The sequence below is a fragment of the Elgaria multicarinata genome, chromosome 4 (genome assembly GCF_023053635.1).
Source record: "Elgaria multicarinata webbii isolate HBS135686 ecotype San Diego chromosome 4, rElgMul1.1.pri, whole genome shotgun sequence".
Taxonomy (NCBI): Eukaryota; Metazoa; Chordata; class Lepidosauria; order Squamata; family Anguidae; genus Elgaria; species Elgaria multicarinata.
Window position 1 is genome coordinate 48,405,859 of NC_086174.1, and position 17,781 is coordinate 48,423,639.

Here is a 17,781-nt window from a genome sequence, read left to right on the forward strand (position 1 = left end):
CAACAACAAAATAACCAATAAATAAATAAATAGATGATAATAATAATTAAAAAATACAACACAGAATCAAAATAAATTAGAAACATTAAACAAAATATTAACAACCTTGAGGAGCCAGCTGGAAAATTAATAATCAGAAGAATAGATGAAAGAGTAAATATCTGCTTAAAGAAGGTCTTAACAATACATCTAAATGTATGCAATGAAAGTGCCAGCCAGCTCTCCTTGAGAAGGATATTCCACAGACAAGAGCCAACTACAGAGAAAGGTCTTTTCCTGGTAGCCAACATCGGGCCGTTGTGGGTAGCGGCACCCAGAGAAGAGCCCCTGAAGATTATCTTAGCAAGTGGGAGAAGGCACTCCTTCAACCTCGAGTCCAGTTTTCAGTTTTACAGTCAATTGCCCTGTATCACTTGGGTATCATCTTAAGCCACTCATTTTAAGGGACCAATAAGAAACCTATTGCGAATACATTTACATCTGCTTAAGTATTTGGTATCCAAACCCTGCCAGGTAAACGAAGGCCAAGGTGTAGTGCCTACCAAAAGGAACAATGATGGGGCAGGTGATACTGTAGGTCATCACCACAGTGAAGACGCACATCATCCAGGCATAAGCAGCCCCAAACTGGAATTCATAGGCCTGATGCTGAAAGACAGAGAAAGAAAAACAGAGATCCTGTTACCAGGAACACAAAAGCCTCAGGGAGAGGTTCAAGCAATATATTCTGGGTGTATGTCAAAAACAGACCACAGTTCAGAGGTTAATTTGCCCATCTATTCCAAAAGTGCTCACAGAGGTCAGGTGGTCTTACACTTAGGAGTTCTTAGAATCATAGAATAGTAGAGTTGGAAGGGGTCTATAAGGCCATCAAGTCCAACCCCCTGCTCAATGCAGGAATCCACCCTAAAGCATACCTGACAGATGGTTGTCCAGCTGCCTCTTGAATGCCTCTAGGGTGGGAGAGCCCACAACCTCCCTAGGTAACTGGTTCCATTGTCGTACTGCTCTAACAGTCAGGAAGTTTTTCCTGATGTCCAGCCGGAATCTGGCTTCCTGTAACTTGAGCCCGTTATTCCGTGTCCTGCACTCTGGGATGATTGCTGGCTGGCTGATGATTCTCATGCCAAGATGGCAGAAGCTATGCTCCCTAGTTGCTATGGAAATAGGCAAAGGACACACACTTGGTGATAATGCAATGATTTGTGTAAGGGGAATATACAATCCACAGGTATTACCTATCTGGCCTGCCAACTTCTTCAAACAGGCCCTCATCTCAGGCAGGGAAAATCTCCAATCAGCTGCTGATCAGAGATTTTCCCTCCCTGCATTTAGGCTCTTAAAAAGCCTCTACTGGTGCCAATAGCATCTTTTTAAAATTGCTGCACAGGGGACATCTGAGTGTGTATGTGTATATAGGGGTTTGCTTCTGGGGAAAGAAGGCCTAACTCTCCCCTTCTCTGAATGCTGTAACCCCCCACTCTCAAAAACAACTCCTACATTGCAACCAGACTTTTAAAAGGCCTCCATTGGTCCTAATCACAGCTTATAGAAATGTAATTGCAGATGCTTCTCCCAGTACTAGTCAAGTCCCTTCCTCCATTCAGAGAAAGTGAAAACAGGCCGGGAGTGGGGCAATGACGTACATACATGGGTATGGCCACAGCTTACTTCGTTGGGACCAGAGGGGGCAATCCAGCCCCTTACCTAAAATTGGTCCTGCACCCCCGCCCTCTTTACATCTAGTTCTGTCCTTAGCTGTGACTTGTGTGACTGCCATGGCTCTTCTCTGGTCTGACCGACATACCCGTTTGACATTCCTGCGTTCAGCAGCTGAGCGGGCGAGGCAGAGTCGGATCATGTACATCAGCAAGCCGGGGATACGAAGCAAGTCCATGGCATTCCCAATGAATGCCGACGCAATTACATAGTTCACAAAGAAGGCCCCATTGTCTGGCAAGAACACACACCTGGAAAAGAAAGAGAGAGTGAAAGAGCGCTATAACAGAGTGTGGCAGGAAGATGAACAGAAAGGAAGACGGCTAATAATTTTGGAGTCAGACTTAGCTATATTCCTACCCTAGACTACTTCATGCATGCCTCCTTCTAGGAGAACTGTTTCATTTTTTACTTCACTGACTTGTTCTGTAGATTGTCCCCATTGTCTGACCCACTCTTTAAGGGCTATTAGCTGTTTTGCACATCTCTAGCTCCCAGATCCATGTGTGCTGACGTGTTTTGCCACACACCTTTCTTTGGCACTCCCAGGTGATGTATTTCCTAAAGGGCGCATGCCTATGTATGTTTAGACAGGAAAAGTCCTACAACTCCCACACTGGCTGAGGAATGTGGGAAATTGCAGGACGTTTTCCTGTCTAAACATGCATGGGCTTGCATGCTAAATTACTGTGTGTCCTGAGAAGAATACAACAAAAAAATAAGCTGATTTTTGTGCATGGGGCAGAGAACCATGCTAACAAGCTATATAAAACAAAGGTGCATCCAGGAGTATTGGTTTTATATAGATTGTTGGCATGGTTCACTGCCTTACCCCCACCCCCAAATCAGCTTGCTTGCTTGTTTTATTCTTAGGATATACCACAACTGGAAAGCTAAAGAAAAATGTGGGTCCAAAGAGATTCAGGGCAGGAGAGGGGAAGAGGCTGGTCTTAGACAGTAGACTGGACATACTTGATTGGCCTAATGTCATCTGGAAGCTGCCAATCAAGGCAGGCAGGAAGTGAAGGGAGCACTGGTTAGGAGGTACACAGTTTGTCGCCACAGCAGGCAGGATAACTCACAATGCAACCTCCCCCCACTTGTTTTAAGGTATCACTTACTCAAATCTCACGGCTGCCTCAGCCAGGAACTTTTTGTCAAACAGCCAGCGGAAAAAGACATCCAGACTAGAAAGAGAAACATAAAAACAAAGATTGTGGCACAATTGTTATCAGGCACTTGGGATCTGTGTGCTTTGTCATCACATAACTCACAACACCCTATGTGCTAAGCTGGGTCAAGGTCACAGTCCCTTTAGGTCCAGCACACTGACTGACGCAGTGACCAAGAAAACGTTCCAAGGACTTGCCCTTGTTTATTATTGGGCCTCTTCTTCCTTTCCCTCTCCTCTGAAAGAACTCCTTGACCCTGTTGGCATGGTATTTTCACAGGGCTGATATAGAGGGTTGCATTTCGAAACTGCTGACTTAAAATGAGATCAATAGCAGCTCAAAAGATACTTCTCTTTTTACCAATGGAAAAATAGAGCTAGTGGAGGTGTGTCAATGGAGTCCCCCTGCCCCTACCAATATTTTAAGTGATGTTGATAATTTGGGTTATCTGTTGTTGGCTTTGCAGCGCTGTTTAAAATTAAATTGCCTTTTTTTAAAATGACTCTTGGGCATTATTGGAATAATTTCATATCTTTTTGTAACTCATTTTGCTAATTTATTATTATTATTTTTATATTATTATTATTATTATTATTATTATTATTATTATTATTATTATTACTACTACTACTACTACTACTACTACTACGTATTATTGTGTGCATATGCTTTACCGGTTCTCTCTCTTTTATATTCACAACAACCTTGAATTAAATAATTCAAAATCCCATCTAACAAAATCCCATTTCACAGGTAGGGACTTGCTGAAGGCAATTTGGTGTGCTGGTGACTGAACCCAAGACCCCCAGGTCCAAATCTGTAACCCATACAAGCTGAATGGAGGTTCTTATGATGGCCTGCTGTGCCATTTCTCTTTTTCAGCTGATTATGAAGACAATAAAGTGAAAGGAAATGGGACACTAACACAAAATATTCAGAAACGAGCTCCCTAAAGAGTCAGGGGATATCTCATTGTGTTCCTTAGGTGCATTGGTTGATGTCCTGACTTCTCTGCTGACTTCATCAGCTTGCATTTGCTGAAAACCTAGATCAAGGGTGGGGAAATAGTGGACTTCCAGATGGTATTGGATGCCAACTCCTATCAGCCCTAGCCAGCATGGCCAACAGTTAGGGATGATGGGAGCTGTAGTCCAAAATATCTAAAGGGTCACAGATCCATCACCCCTCATCTAGAATCTAGTCAACCTCAAAAAGGTGCTAAAAGGCTGCAATCCTATGCATACATCCCTTGGACTAAGTCCTCTTGAATTCAGTGGGGCTTACTTCTGAGGAAATGTATACAGGATTGCACTGTAAGTTGTTTCAAGTCCAAAAATCTTTGTTGCTCATTTGTTCTTTTTGGTTCCTGGAAAACTTTCATGCAGAAATGGAATTCCAGACAATCCAGGCAAATCATTTAAAGTAATGTCATCACGGTGTTCTCACTTGTAATAAGAGCACCGGTGTAGAACTTCCTTTTCTTTTCTTTTCTTTTCTTTTTTTTTTAAAGAGGAACAATGAGTAATACTTGCTAAAGACTGTTCAGGAACTCTTTTGACATCTGAGTATACCTTGAGATAACTGAATATGGAAAAAATATCATATGCCAAACTGGAATGAATTCACAACCACCAGCAGTAGCTTGACAAAAGATTCAGAGGAATAGACTCTGGATGGCCACACCTCGAACGTTACTAGCCATAAAAACTGACTTGATCTGGAATAGTCATTGATCTGGAATAGCAACCATTCCTATCCCTAAATATGGAAACACACTGCTGAATGCAACAGTATCAAATAGAGGCCCTGTTCAGACAACATGCTAAACCATGCTGCTTAACCACAAAATGGTTAATGGCATTCCATTAACCATTTTGTGGTTAAGCAGCATGGTTTAGTGTGTTGTCTGAACGGGGCCATTATTTACTACTTTTTTCAGTTACCTTCTGATCAAAATATTCGGAAGTGTGTGAGATCTGCTTCAAAGGGGTGAAAAACTTGTTATATTGGGTAATAGGAAAAAGTAACGTTCAAGATATTCTCCCCCACTTAACATTCCTGATTTTACCTGCTCAGGCCCAGCGATGGCAGCAGCAAGACCATGAAGATGAGGAAGGTGTAGCACTTGTGCATGGTTGTTCTGTTTTCCCCAGACCTAGTGGCACAGAGAGTATTAGCAGGTATGCAATAGGAGAACAGAAGGGCAATCATTTCCAATAGCTTCTTTGGATAGAGGTGTCCAAAATTATGCCCAGCATAGACAAAGTGGCTAGAGAGAGGTTTTTCTCCCTTTCCCATAATGCTAGAACCCAGGGTCATCCAATGAAGCTGAATGGTGGGAGATTCCAGGCAAAGGGACTTCTTCATACAGCGCATCGTTTAACAAGATGTAGTGATGGCCGCCGATTTGGATGGCTTTAAAAGGGGATTGGAGAAATTCCTGGAGGAGAAGGTTATCAATGGCTATTAGTCCTGATGGTTATGTGCTACCTCCAATGTCAGAGGCAGCACACCTATGTACACCAGTTGTACATAAGACAAATGGAAAGGTGCTATTGTACTCTTGTCCTACTTGTGGTCTTCCCAAAGGCAGCTAGTTGGTCATGGTGGGAGCAGAATGCTGACTAGATGGGGCTATGGTTTGATTCAGTACAATTCTTATGTTCTTATGGCAAGAGATTGCATAGATTTCACTGGCAAGTGGGAAAGCACGGCAGAAAGAGTGATAATACTGTTCAGCAATTCACACAGTGTTTCCCTCACTGTTCTTCCGTGCCAAGGAACATTTCCATTTTATAGTAAATTAAGACTTGCCCAGCATACAGGGCCTGGGATTCAATTTATATTATTTTATGACATGAATAACCTTTTGTTCACGTTGAAGCTGCCTTGTGAATTAAAATCCATGTTATCAGATTTATATTTATTTTGTTCTTGTAGGAAGTTAATTGTTCCTCTGGTCTTGTTAAATATCTGACATTGCAGGAGTACTTTCATGAGAAAGGGTGACCACAGGAAGGTTACAGGGAAAAGTCACTATGTGTAAAAATTCAGTTTCCATAGCAGACCTGGCAATGTTGCTGGTTATGTATTTGAACTACTAGATCATACTGAAAATCTCTTCTCAGTTTCCTGCTTGCAGGCACAGGTGAAGGTACACATAATGGTGTGTACCAAGTCATTTATTATTTCTCAACAGATATATCATATTTCCATCTAAAATGGTTCCCAGGGTAGTTAATAATATATTTATCTTATGAATACAATATGAAAACCTACTCCAACAATAAAAACTTAAGATATTATGTCACGAAAGAACAAAGGTTGCAAACTGCCCACCCCCAAGATATCAGAAAATGCTTGTGGGTTTGTATTATTTTATACTTTTCTTCTTTTATGGGTGAGGGTTTACTTTGAGTTTGTAAAAAGGAGAAGGAGAAAGTCCACAAAACACATTTGAAACCAGAAGAGCAATCAGATGTATGACATTGGGAGGGAGAAAGAAGAATTCAAAGCAGCAATTCTGAGTAATTCTATCCTCAGATAGGCCCCATCTTACCTGGTCCAGTGAGCTTCGAAGAAGGCTGAATAATATACAATGGTAGGAAGCAGAGCAGAGAAACACCACAGCAGCAATGTGGGGAAGAACTGGGTGATGATGGGATTCTGGTAGCAGAAACAAAAAGAAACAAATCCCTCATTTCAAATAACTTGGGTGGGGTGGGGGGTGGGGAACATAAAACAACCCAAAATGCAAAGCATGCAATGGTAAGAGCCCAAGAAAATATCTCAGCTGGGCTCCCCTACAGGATTCATATCCACACAATGACCTCCCCTGGTTTAAAAAGGGTGGTACAACCCTCACCACTCTGTCCCCTAACAAAATCAGGGGGAAATGGTGTTGGTGGAGCATTTGCTGCTGAAACTCGATAGCAAACCACTACAGAGGCTTACTAAGGGAACTTTTTGCTTGATTTCAAGTGAAAAATGTCTTTCGTAAGCCTCCGAAGCAGCTACAAATTTTGCTTGTTTTCAAGCCAATTTTTTTGGCCAGTGCAAAAGATGCAGCGGGGGGGGGGGAGGAAGGGAGGGAGAAATTGGCCCATGTACCACCCAAAGTTGCCCACCCTTCCTTGAAAAGACTGCATTGGAACACTCGCAGTATCTTTGTAAGACACTGCATTATTGTATGAAATCAGAAACTAGCAGGAGGAGATGAAATCTGTAAGCCCAAGCTTAATATTGGAACATGGTGTTCCTTTCTTCAGAGTTCCTCACTAGCCTCAGTTTGCTCAACAACACACAGGTTTTCTGGCCAGTTGGTCTGCCTGCCTGTATAGGTCCATGCCATCCCCTTCAAAACTTACTCTCCTTTTTGGGGGCCTGCCTCAACCCACTACAAAGAATTTATTCCACAGGGAAACATGCAGAGATCTTTGCATGCAATCGTGTGCATGTTGCCTCCTGCTACTGCAAAAGGTGTGTTATTTTCAGGAATGGATGGGTATCAACGCACACAATAGGAGAAGAGCCCTCTGACCTCCTCCTAGGACTAGGAACAAGCAAACAGGATAAGAACAAAGTGGCAGCTCTTTCCGAACTCCCTTCTCCCCAAATTACATTGGGTGGATAGGACAGCTGGGGTGCACTTTCCCTCACAAATCCAATGTGGATCAGTGAGGGTCCTCTGCCGGGGATATTCATTCTACCAAGGACTTGCCTAGAGGACAAGGATGAAGGCACTTCCTACTTCATTCATTCATTCATTCATTCATTCATTCATTCATTCATTCATTCTATTTTTAATCTGCTCAATAACAAATGTTCCCTGGGCAGATTACAAATGGATGAAAGAATACGATACAATACAATACAAAAATAGTAAAAAGCACAAGATATAGAAGAACAGCCATAAAATCTAAAAACCAATTCTCTAAAATGTCTTGTAGGAACAAAAGGTCTTTGCCTGATGCTGAAACAATAATAATGGAGGCACCAGGCAAGCCTCATTAGGGAGGGCATTCCATAAATGGGGTGCCATCACTGAGAAGGCCCTCTGTCTTTTAGCCACCCACCTATCTTCCTTTTGTGGGGTCCCAGGAGATGGGCCTCTAAAAATGACCTAAGGGTCTAAGCAGGTACATTGGGTACTAGAACCGTGCTCTTCCACAGTGCGCCCATCTCACAGTTGGAGAATCAGTATGCCAATAGAATGACTGGATTCAGGAGGAGCCTTTGGTTTTGGGATGGTCTAAAGCAAAATTCAGAGATCTGAAACTTTTGCACACTTCCTATAGTAACCTGGTCAGTTCCGCTATCCTGAAAACTACTCAGGGAGAAGTCTGTATTTTTGGGGTTCTATGTTCTAAATAACGCCAATGCAAGGTTTTATTTGAGTTGGAGGATTTGGTTGGCAGAATTCCCAAGGCCAGCTGAATTAATTTGAATTTCAACAAATCACTGGCAACATTACACAGAGAAGTGCTATTAGAGTATACACACTGTTGAATTTGTTCAGCTATATGAACTTATTTAACTTCCAACTGGTTGGTAACATATCCCTTTCTGATATGTTACCAACCCACTTTCTGATATGTTACCATCCCATAAATGCACACACACCATTTAAGTACCATTGGTCATGCTAAGCTGGTTTAAGTAAATTTCTCCTTCATTTTTGCAAATGTTAGCTAGTGGTCTTCAACCAGTGGGTTGTGATCCAAAAGTGGGTCACAAGATCAGTTGAGATGAGTCACAGCAAAGCTGTTGCCACCATGTTGGGCATGGACGAAATTATGAAAGTGGGTTCCATGTTGCAGGTTGGGAGTCCAAGGTGGGTCTCAGGTCTAGACCAGTTGAAGACCACTGTGTTAGACAAACTGAGTTGCCAAACTTTGACCCCCAGTGGAATTCCATCTTTATTTGTAATCCATTGGTTCCGCCAAGAGTTACATAGGCCTGCAGTCACGTAACACATTGTCCTCAGATCACAACCAGCAACTTGGGGCTCATCTACACCAAGCAGGATATTCCACTATGAAAGTGGTATTAAAGCAGTATATAAAAGGCAGGAGCCACACTACTGCTTTATAGTGGTACTGATGTGCACTGACAACTGTTGGGGCCCATGACACATCTACACCAAGCAGGATATAACAGTATGAAAGTGGTATGAAAGCAGTATATGGCACGTGTCAATGGGTCCCAACAGTTGTTAGTGCACTTCAATACTGCTATAAAGCAGTAGTGTGGCTCCTGCCTTTTATATACCGCTTTCATAATGGAATATCCTGCTTGGTGTAGATGAGCCCTTGATGAGTCCCAATTCTCCTACATGACACCATATGGGAACCACTGTCCTAATTGTAGCATATTACATTATTTAGGTAACCAAAGGAATGAAGATAAATTCAAATACTTGTAAAACAAACATACTACCCTGAACTTTAAAACTTTATCCACAAATTGAAAAAGGTGTACTTGTCCTTAGCTCCATTATGTGGCTACAGTATCAGAGCCTCAACAACTCGCATACAAGCCAGACTTATCCTTGCAACCTCACTGACTGCATGGGGAATGCAACCACAAAAAACGGTGCAGTGCCAACTGCTCTTGCTTGGTTTCGTTCTTCATGCAAAAGACCCCAGAGGGGGAGCTTGGGAGACTAGGCTTATTCCTACTGAATGGGGAGTAAGAGACCCACGTTCCAGAGGCTGTTCCCATTCTGAGCCATGGGATTAAAGGAAGAAAGGGAGGCCCTCATTAGAAATCCTTCAGATCAAGGTCTTACGTTCAAGTATTCAACAGGCTTGGTGACATTGAACTTGTCCATAGTGGTGATGATGATGGCAGGAGTGGTGAGGAAGAAGAGCAGGAGGAAGAGCACCACATTGATGATCAGGCAGCGGATCCACCAGATGAAGCCACGAATGGACAGATGTTCCCTGAAAGAAAGAGAGCATGAAGAAGCAAATGGAAGTGCGGTAGTACCCAATACTTGTTCTGGAAGTATTTCTGCACTTTGGAAGTCCTTGGGGCTCAATCTAGTCCTCTTTGCGGCTAAATTCCCTTTAATATAACCTGCTATCAATCAAATACTGTTCCACCAACAAGCCTACAGCCTGGTCTGGTCTGCAGCGTTCTCCTGCTCTTCAGTCAACCAGGCATAGAAGAGATAACTGGCCCAACGCTGCAGGAGAAGCATCCCCCCCATACTCCAGATACAGTCCTCTGTGAAGCACAATGCCCAGTGGGCAACGTCCCCTTTTAGGCCAAAGATGGGCAGCATTTCAATTTACCAGTAAATGTTCTGAGGGTCAGGCGCATAAGACACTGTCCAATTGGAGATGTGGAGAGACTCGCTGCAGGAGGAGGCTCGGGGTTCCCCACGGCACTTGCAGCCTTGGCACTTGCATGCATTGAAGTCTTTAAGGATTCTGGAGGAAGAAGAAGAAAAGAGGGAAGAGATGAGGACTGCCCTGGAAGAAGATGAATGGTATAGCTGTACTTACGTATTTCTTCGATTGTAAGACGCCATCGATTGTAACACGCACACTAATTTCAGTACCACCAACAGAAAAAAAGCTTTGATTCTAAGAAATAATAAATGCACCCGCGATTCTAAGACGCACCCCATTTTTAGAGATGTTTATATGGGGAAAAAGTGTGTCTTAGAATAGAAGAAATACGGTATATACAATTATTTAGAGCAGCAGCGTCAGAAACAAAAATAGCTGTAGTGATAGCTGTACCTCTGATAGGAGAAGGCACCCTAAGAAGAAGAAATTGATTGGCAGCAGGATCAGGCAAGACAGCAAGAAGAAGAAGAATAGAGTTGGAAGTGAGCTTAGAAGCCATCTGGCCCAATTGTGCATAACTGATGCATGGAACTTCCTATCATAAGATGCGGCAGCACAGATGGCTTTGAAGAACAATTAGAGAATTCCAGGGAGGACAGACACATCAATGGCTATTTTCTATGGCTGCTAAGCCTCCAGGCAGGGTATTGCTGTTTTATTTGTATATTCTGTACAGCACCAAGTACATTGTTGGTGCTAAATAAACAAATAAATAAATAATAAAACCTCTCCTTTCCGAGGCAGTAACACTTCAATTATCTGCTGCTGGTAATTACCAGTCCTTCCTGGATTGTGGACTGGGACACTGGGCTGACCACTGCTGGACTAGGCAGGCCTTGATCTGATCCAGCAAGGCAAATCATCTGCTTGTATGTTCTCTCTCTGCCATCCCTTCCTACCAACTAAACCGCATGTCCCCCCCACCCGAACCCCCGGCACTCACATGGCTGTAATGGCCTCGTTATGGAAGGTGACAAAGGCCATGCCCAACGGCTTCTCGTTCACCTTCTCCTTTTCCTTCTTGTAGTCCTCTTTCAGCTTTTCCTCCAGTTTGGTGTAGTACTCCATGGCTTCCACCTAGCCAAACACACACAGAGTCAGAACGTGAGTCTGATAGCCCCATGATCATTTCAAACTATTGGGCACCCTATGATCATAGCCCAACATACAGCAATTTCACACTTTTTCAGGATCTGCAACTGCCCAGCAAATGTGAACAAACCCTGGTCATCGGAATGAGCCTCTTGATGTTTTGATTTCTCAGTCTACTGAGTGCTGAAGAGTTAGTATGGGAAAGGTGTTGGACTTCGGGCTGTTGTGAGTATAATATGGCACAAGTAGATGCTAACTCCTTTAACAACTAAAGGACTACTTTGATTATTAAGGCATATATGGTGGAGGCTGGTGGCTTCAATGTCAGTGGGGTGGTGAATCTGCCCCCTGTTTCAACCAGAACTCTAAAGCAGCTATCCAAGGAAGAGAAACAGAATATGATGCACCTATTCTCCAGGGGGTTATCAAAGATACTATGAAAGAGATACGGTGTAATCAGGCCTGAGGATGTAACTCTAGCTTTCCAAAATCCCCCTAATTTCTGCTGCTTCAGGGGAGGGAGACCAGTGACAATCCAGATGGCCAATGGGAGTTGCAGTCTAGCAACATCTGGGAGGGCCAAGGTTTTCCCAGCCCCTGTGCTCCTTCTAAGCAGCATCCCTCAGTCCTGGTCAGTCCCGGGTCCCTCCTCTGCACCTCTTCGCAGCCTTTGATAGCACAACAGCAGAGATGACCACAGGGCTTGGGGTTGATCATGGACGGGGTGTTCTCCTTGGTCTGCAGGTTGGTAAAGTAGATCTTCCCACGCTCTGCCTTTTTTCTGAAACAGAGGAACATAAGAGACGTGGAAGCTCAGAAAAGATAGCACCAGCAATCACAAGACTGAGGAAGCTGTTTAGGACATGGAAGGGAGCACACAGCAGGTCGTCTGTGTGTCTGTGCATGTGTCTCTTGTAGTGGATTCGTGAAAACAATCCACAGTGTTTCCAGACAGTCAATAGAAGAAGCTGGCTTAAGGGCTTCCCTTAATGGCTTGCACCTTTAATGGCTTCACCCCTCCTGAAAACATCAGTGTCAGAAAGATAAGATTCAGGATGTCTCTGGACATGGGAAAACACATTTGGGGGACTGGATAGGATTCAGAAGATACAGCCTCCAGTAGGGATGAATGAGAAATCCGCAACGGAATCAAATGAGTTTGGACTTCTATGAATCCAACCCACAGATTCTGCAGCGGAACGGCTTTTCCGGAGTCGCACGGATTCTGCCAACTTGCAACCCCCTTTTTTTTTTTTAACGCAAATTTAGTTGTAGAAAAATACCACCTCCTTATCCCGATCCTGGGTCTCATACCAAGGGTGCTGGAACCGGATGTGGCTTAGTGCTGCATACACAGCCTTACAGGGAACTAGCCCTGGGATTTTACTTCTGCAGCTCGCCTTGCTTGCATTGTGCAAGAGCCCCCTCCCTGCTCCCGCACGAAGTCCCAGCCTCTACCTCTCTGCATCAAGGAACATCAGCCTGGCCACGTCATAGCAGGGGCGTGCCTCCAGCACCGTGCAATTTGCATAGGCCTCCCTGCAATCCGGAAAGACAACAAAAACAGAAGCTCATTAGAAACCGGCCGGATAAACAAAAGCTCCGGGATGCTAGCTGAGGGCCCAATTAAGAAATTTATTTATTTATTTAATTTATATACCACCTCATAGCCGAAGCTCTCTGGGCGGTTTACAAAAAATTACATGGAAGTTGCCCCTTTGTCCCTGGATAAGAAGGCACCTTCCACTTTTGCCTTTGGAAAGTACCTGAAGGGGCAGAACAAGGGGAAAATGAGAAGAAGATGGACAAATGCCCTTCGTCAAGATAGCAACAATGCTGCTGATGCATCTCCATTTAAGGCATCCATTTATTGCAGGAGAGGGGAAACTCTGGTACTCTAGATATTGTTGGACTATAATCTTCATTATCCATGACCACTGGCCATGCTGCCTGGGGCTGATAGGAGTTAGAGTCCCAACAACATTTGGAGAGCCACAGAGATATATCTATGGAAAAGACTGGTGGAGAATTTTCTCTCTGTCAGAGGAGGTTGGAGTGTGGAGTGAAAGAATCCAGGCAGTGTGACTCACTCAAAATGCTTCTTGATCTTTTCAGGCTCAGCATACTTTGAGATGCCGTTGATGAAGAGCGTTCTCTTCACCTAGAAAGAGACAAGAGGCAAGGAACAATGAAGATGCCTCAGAACCCTCCCTCAGCTCATTCACAGATGCAACACAGGATGGAGACTAAGGGCTCATCTGGATGATCAGTGGTGGAAAAAACACAGCATTGGTTGTTTCTCCTGCTCCCGTGCGTGATGGTCGCGTGACCACGGCCAACTTAATTACCTGGGCCACATTGCAGGTTGCTGTTTTGGCTGAACCCAACATGTGGTGCGGGTGTAGTGCAGTTTCACCCACCCTATAACCCCTACTGCAAGACATGGATTTAGGGTGGGTGAAAATGCACTACGCCCGCACCAGACAAGGGGTTTGGAGGACAGAGCCACCTGCCACATAGCACAGGTAATAAGAGTAATCCCAGTCGGGTGACCGGCACACGCAAGGGTGGGGGAAACAACCAATGCTACACTGTTTCCCCTGATTATCCAAACTTAGACTATGCCTAAGTACGTGTAACTGAAATAATTGCATGTTTACCCTTGCTTCCCCTTTATCTGTTTCCCCTGTGACAAATTGTTAGATTTGAAGTCCCTTGGAGATAGGGACCTGTCCTCTTGTAAAACACCAGGCACTTGGGTGGCAATGTATAAATAATAATAATAAACTAAACTAAAAGGAGTAGTAGGAATAATAATGATGGTGATGATGCCTGGGTTGGTGCTAAGGAGGTAGGAAAGGCCCTTCTGTGTAGGGCAAGGCTGTGGTCCTATAGTTTCAGAGACACAACGCCTCATATAATGGGGAAGTAATAATTAAAAAAAAGAAAGGCCAGGACAATATAACATCAAAAGGTTAAAACCAATCACAACGGTTTGAAAAGGTATGATATGAAGTTCTAAAGACCAAATTTCTGAATGCAAAATCCAGAACATTCACAAATGCAAAAGAGAATGTGAAAAGCCACCCGGTCACTCTGGAAGGCTTAAATTCACAGCAGCGGAACACCTCATGCTGGCAGTGCCTGTGTCCTAGTGCAGGACATCACTCAACTAAGGAAAGAAATGCTTCTTGCTTGCCCCAGCTACCATCCTGATTGGGCTGGGTGAAATACAGGTAAGCGGGAGCTGTACGATGGAAACGGAGGAGGTGGCTGTCAAGCCTAGGCAGATGCTGCTTTGGACTTACCAAGTCATCCTCCTTGTAGCGCATCTTGGAGGTGTGGCGGCGCATGCTGTACACAGTCAGCAACAGGTACAAGAAGGCAAAGGATGTGTGCAGCCACAAGAGGTTATTCCTGTCACAAGATAAGGGATAACACTTGACACTGACCTCTGCTGGAGCGTGTCTGCAGCTGCAACTTCGGCCAGCCCATTTGGGCCAAATGCCAATCCGCATCCTCCCAAATTATCTTCCCTTCAATAATATGGATCATTCCTTCCTTTTTTCAAATTCAAACTCTCAACGGCATCCAATATCCTACTCACCCTGAATTCAAGTTCGCAATAGTTGTTCTGCCGAAGCTGTAGGGGTTATTCTCTGGCAAAGAACAGATAAGAGAAATATGAACCAGATGTAATCCAAGAATTTATTTAGAATTTTTAAATTCTACTCTTATCCCAAAGTTATTTGCAATAAATAATGGATCATAAGGCAAAACAGCAGGTATCTATTATTACTGAATACTTTGGAATTCTCCACGTTGTCCCACTGATGCTCTGTCTTTCTTCATTTGGTTGCTATTTGTTTACTTCTGCTTGAGTTCCTCCAAGATTCCGGATCCACCCTTGACAATTTCATCTCAGTTATATCATGGTTTACCAATGAAGACCAATGTCAAGAAAAAAACTTCAGTGCGATTACTGAATGCTCCAGGACACTAGCAGAAGATGAATGAATACATCTTGCCCCAAATGCCCCCATAAGTACTAATGCTACCTGGCACTGCCTGGAGGTCACTGCACACAAAGCACCTCTTTGTTTAAGATGGTATTTGACTAGCTGTCTGTCTGTCTGTCTGTCTGTCTTGCTGGGAAGGAGGACAGAGGTAGAATATCTGACCGATGAGCAGAGTCTGCCTGACATCTCCCTTATTCAGCCACTGGGCTCTGAAAGTGCACCTACAGGGTTCCAGAAAAATTAATGCATCAAAAAAGAAAAAGAAAAAAGGAGAACAAGAGGGAAAGAAACTTGTAACAAATTTATTGAGACATGGGCCTTACCTACACCAAGCAGGATATTGCAGTATGAAAGTGGTATATAAAAGGCAGGAGCCACACCAAGGAGGATACAGCGGTATAAAAACAGGATATGGTATGTGTCTATTGGCCCCAACAGTTGTCAGTGCTCTTCAATACAGCTACAAAGCAGTAGTTTGGCTCCTACCTCTTATATACCGCTTTCATAGCGCTGTCATAGTGCAATACCCTGCTTGGGGTAGCCATGGTTTCCTTTTATAGCATATGCTAATAAGGACTCTGGGGGAGTAAATTGTGGAGAGACATTTTCTAAATGGATCTTGGAACAACTTTCTCTGTACCTATATGTGGCTATGTTCTGAACCACATTATACTTTATTTAACTGTCTATAATAAAAACCCTATTTAAAAAAAGAAAGAAAGAAGAGGGACAGACCAACAACAAAGCTGAGGGCAGCACAGAGGAATCCTTGCAACACGAAGGAACAGTGCTGGCAAAATCTGACAGCACATTCCTTAAAACCCAATTACATCAATGGTTCTGTTCTGTAAACTCTGTCTGTCTTGCTGAGCCAAGACACAGGGCTGCTCCCTGGCCTACAACCCAAGGTTGCACAGTGAAGAACAAGGGGCTTGTGAGGAGCCATCCACATCTCTCAAAGCTATAGCACTTGCAAGTGAAGGTTAAAACAAAACGTTGCAGGTTAGACTGCTCCTGTTCAGGGTTCCAGCCAGACGGCCATGCCCCCTCCAAGAAAGTCTATTTTATGCCCCTCCACTCCATTTCCCATTCCACCTCCACAACAGTGACTGGGTTTGCACAATTACAGGATTAAAAGAAGCCATTGTGGCTTTCCCCTCTGCCCCCCCCTCCGTTTATATAACTACCTGTGATACAGCACAGGTTGCTGTGTCATCCGAACCCAGCGTACAACGTGGCGTGGGTTACTTCATACCTACCCTACACCCCTATTGCACACATCATGGGTTGTAGGGTGGACATGAAGCCGCCCCTGCCACGCTGTGTGCTGGGTGCATATGTGGGGAAGGGTGCATGTGCGAGGGTGGGCGGAGAAGCCACAATGGCTTCTTTTACCCCTGCGATCATGCAAACCCAGCCTGTCAGTCATTATTCTGTGTGCAGTGAACATGCTCAGCCCTCACTGGGCTGTTTCCCTAAATATTTTTTGTACTTTTGCAAACCCTGGGTTTTCCCCAAGCCTGTGGGTATCTCCCTTTTGTGCAGGGATATACAAGTCTGGGCTACATTAGGATAGGCAAATGGAGAATTAAGAGTGGTATTAATACATGTCTGGGGTGGGGGACCTATGGTTGTTGGACTACAACTCCCATTATACTTTACCACTGCCCATGCTAGCTGGGGCTGAAGGGAGGTGGTCCAGCAACAGATTCCCCCTCCAGTATGTATGATTTCTCTTCATGCTCACGGCTTCCTTTTAACACAGCCCTCCCAAGTTGCTCTGCTACATAACAACAAGCTATTTGAGACAGGAAGATGTGCTTGTGTGCTTGAATAGCCCAGCTTTCCCCCAGCCTGGCATCTTCCAGATGTGTTTGACTGCAATTTCCATAATTCCCAGATGACTATATAATTCCATAATTCCCAGATGACTGGGAATTATGGGAGTTGCTGTCCAACCTATCTGAAGGTGTTGCAGTTGAAAACATTGGAAGGGTGGCTAGGTTGGGGAAGGCCAGAATAGCCTCTATTCTCTTTGGCCTCCTCAGCCAGCCCTAGGATGAGTAGGTTTCAGCACTGAGCGCACTTGTCTAATTCTTTTCCAGCACAGCTAGTAAGAAAATGCTATCCACTTACCTAGCAGGTCCCCTGAGAAGTTCACTGGCAGCACGATGCCCACAGAGAGGACACCCACGGCCACCAGCAGTCCAATGATGTGCCGCTGGAAGGAGAGGTAATGGACTGCATCAGCCCCACACTTGTCTCGGATCTCATCGTCCCTGGAAAGGAACAGAAAGGTGGTGAGGCACTGGCTAGTTAGAGAAATTGTAATACACATCCAAATGTCAGAGCAGGAAACTGAAGGTGCTGCCATGAGTAACAGGTGCTCCCTTCTTTGATCCTTGTCCATTCTGGAACAGG

The 17,781-nt window shown here is 44.2% G+C and overlaps 1 protein-coding gene across 2 annotated transcripts in view; it reads right to left on the reverse strand.

Annotated features, from left to right (window-relative positions):
• TMEM63B (transmembrane protein 63B) overlaps window positions 1–17,781 on the reverse strand; it is a 90,321-nt gene that overhangs the window by 6,483 nt on the left and 66,057 nt on the right. For both annotated transcript variants that reach the window (XM_063124218.1, XM_063124217.1), the window contains exons 7-20: window positions 17,497–17,639; window positions 14,949–15,000; window positions 14,650–14,758; window positions 13,432–13,502; window positions 12,800–12,880; window positions 11,999–12,122; window positions 11,193–11,326; window positions 10,190–10,327; window positions 9,682–9,835; window positions 6,451–6,557; window positions 4,960–5,046; window positions 2,841–2,906; window positions 1,808–1,970; window positions 543–648 (exon numbers count right to left, since the gene is read on the reverse strand). In XM_063124218.1, coding sequence (XP_062980288.1) covers window positions 543–648; window positions 1,808–1,970; window positions 2,841–2,906; window positions 4,960–5,046; window positions 6,451–6,557; window positions 9,682–9,835; window positions 10,190–10,327; window positions 11,193–11,326; window positions 11,999–12,122; window positions 12,800–12,880; window positions 13,432–13,502; window positions 14,650–14,758; window positions 14,949–15,000; window positions 17,497–17,639 — 1,535 coding nt within the window. The remainder of the gene's footprint in view (window positions 1–542; window positions 649–1,807; window positions 1,971–2,840; window positions 2,907–4,959; window positions 5,047–6,450; window positions 6,558–9,681; window positions 9,836–10,189; window positions 10,328–11,192; window positions 11,327–11,998; window positions 12,123–12,799; window positions 12,881–13,431; window positions 13,503–14,649; window positions 14,759–14,948; window positions 15,001–17,496; window positions 17,640–17,781) is intronic.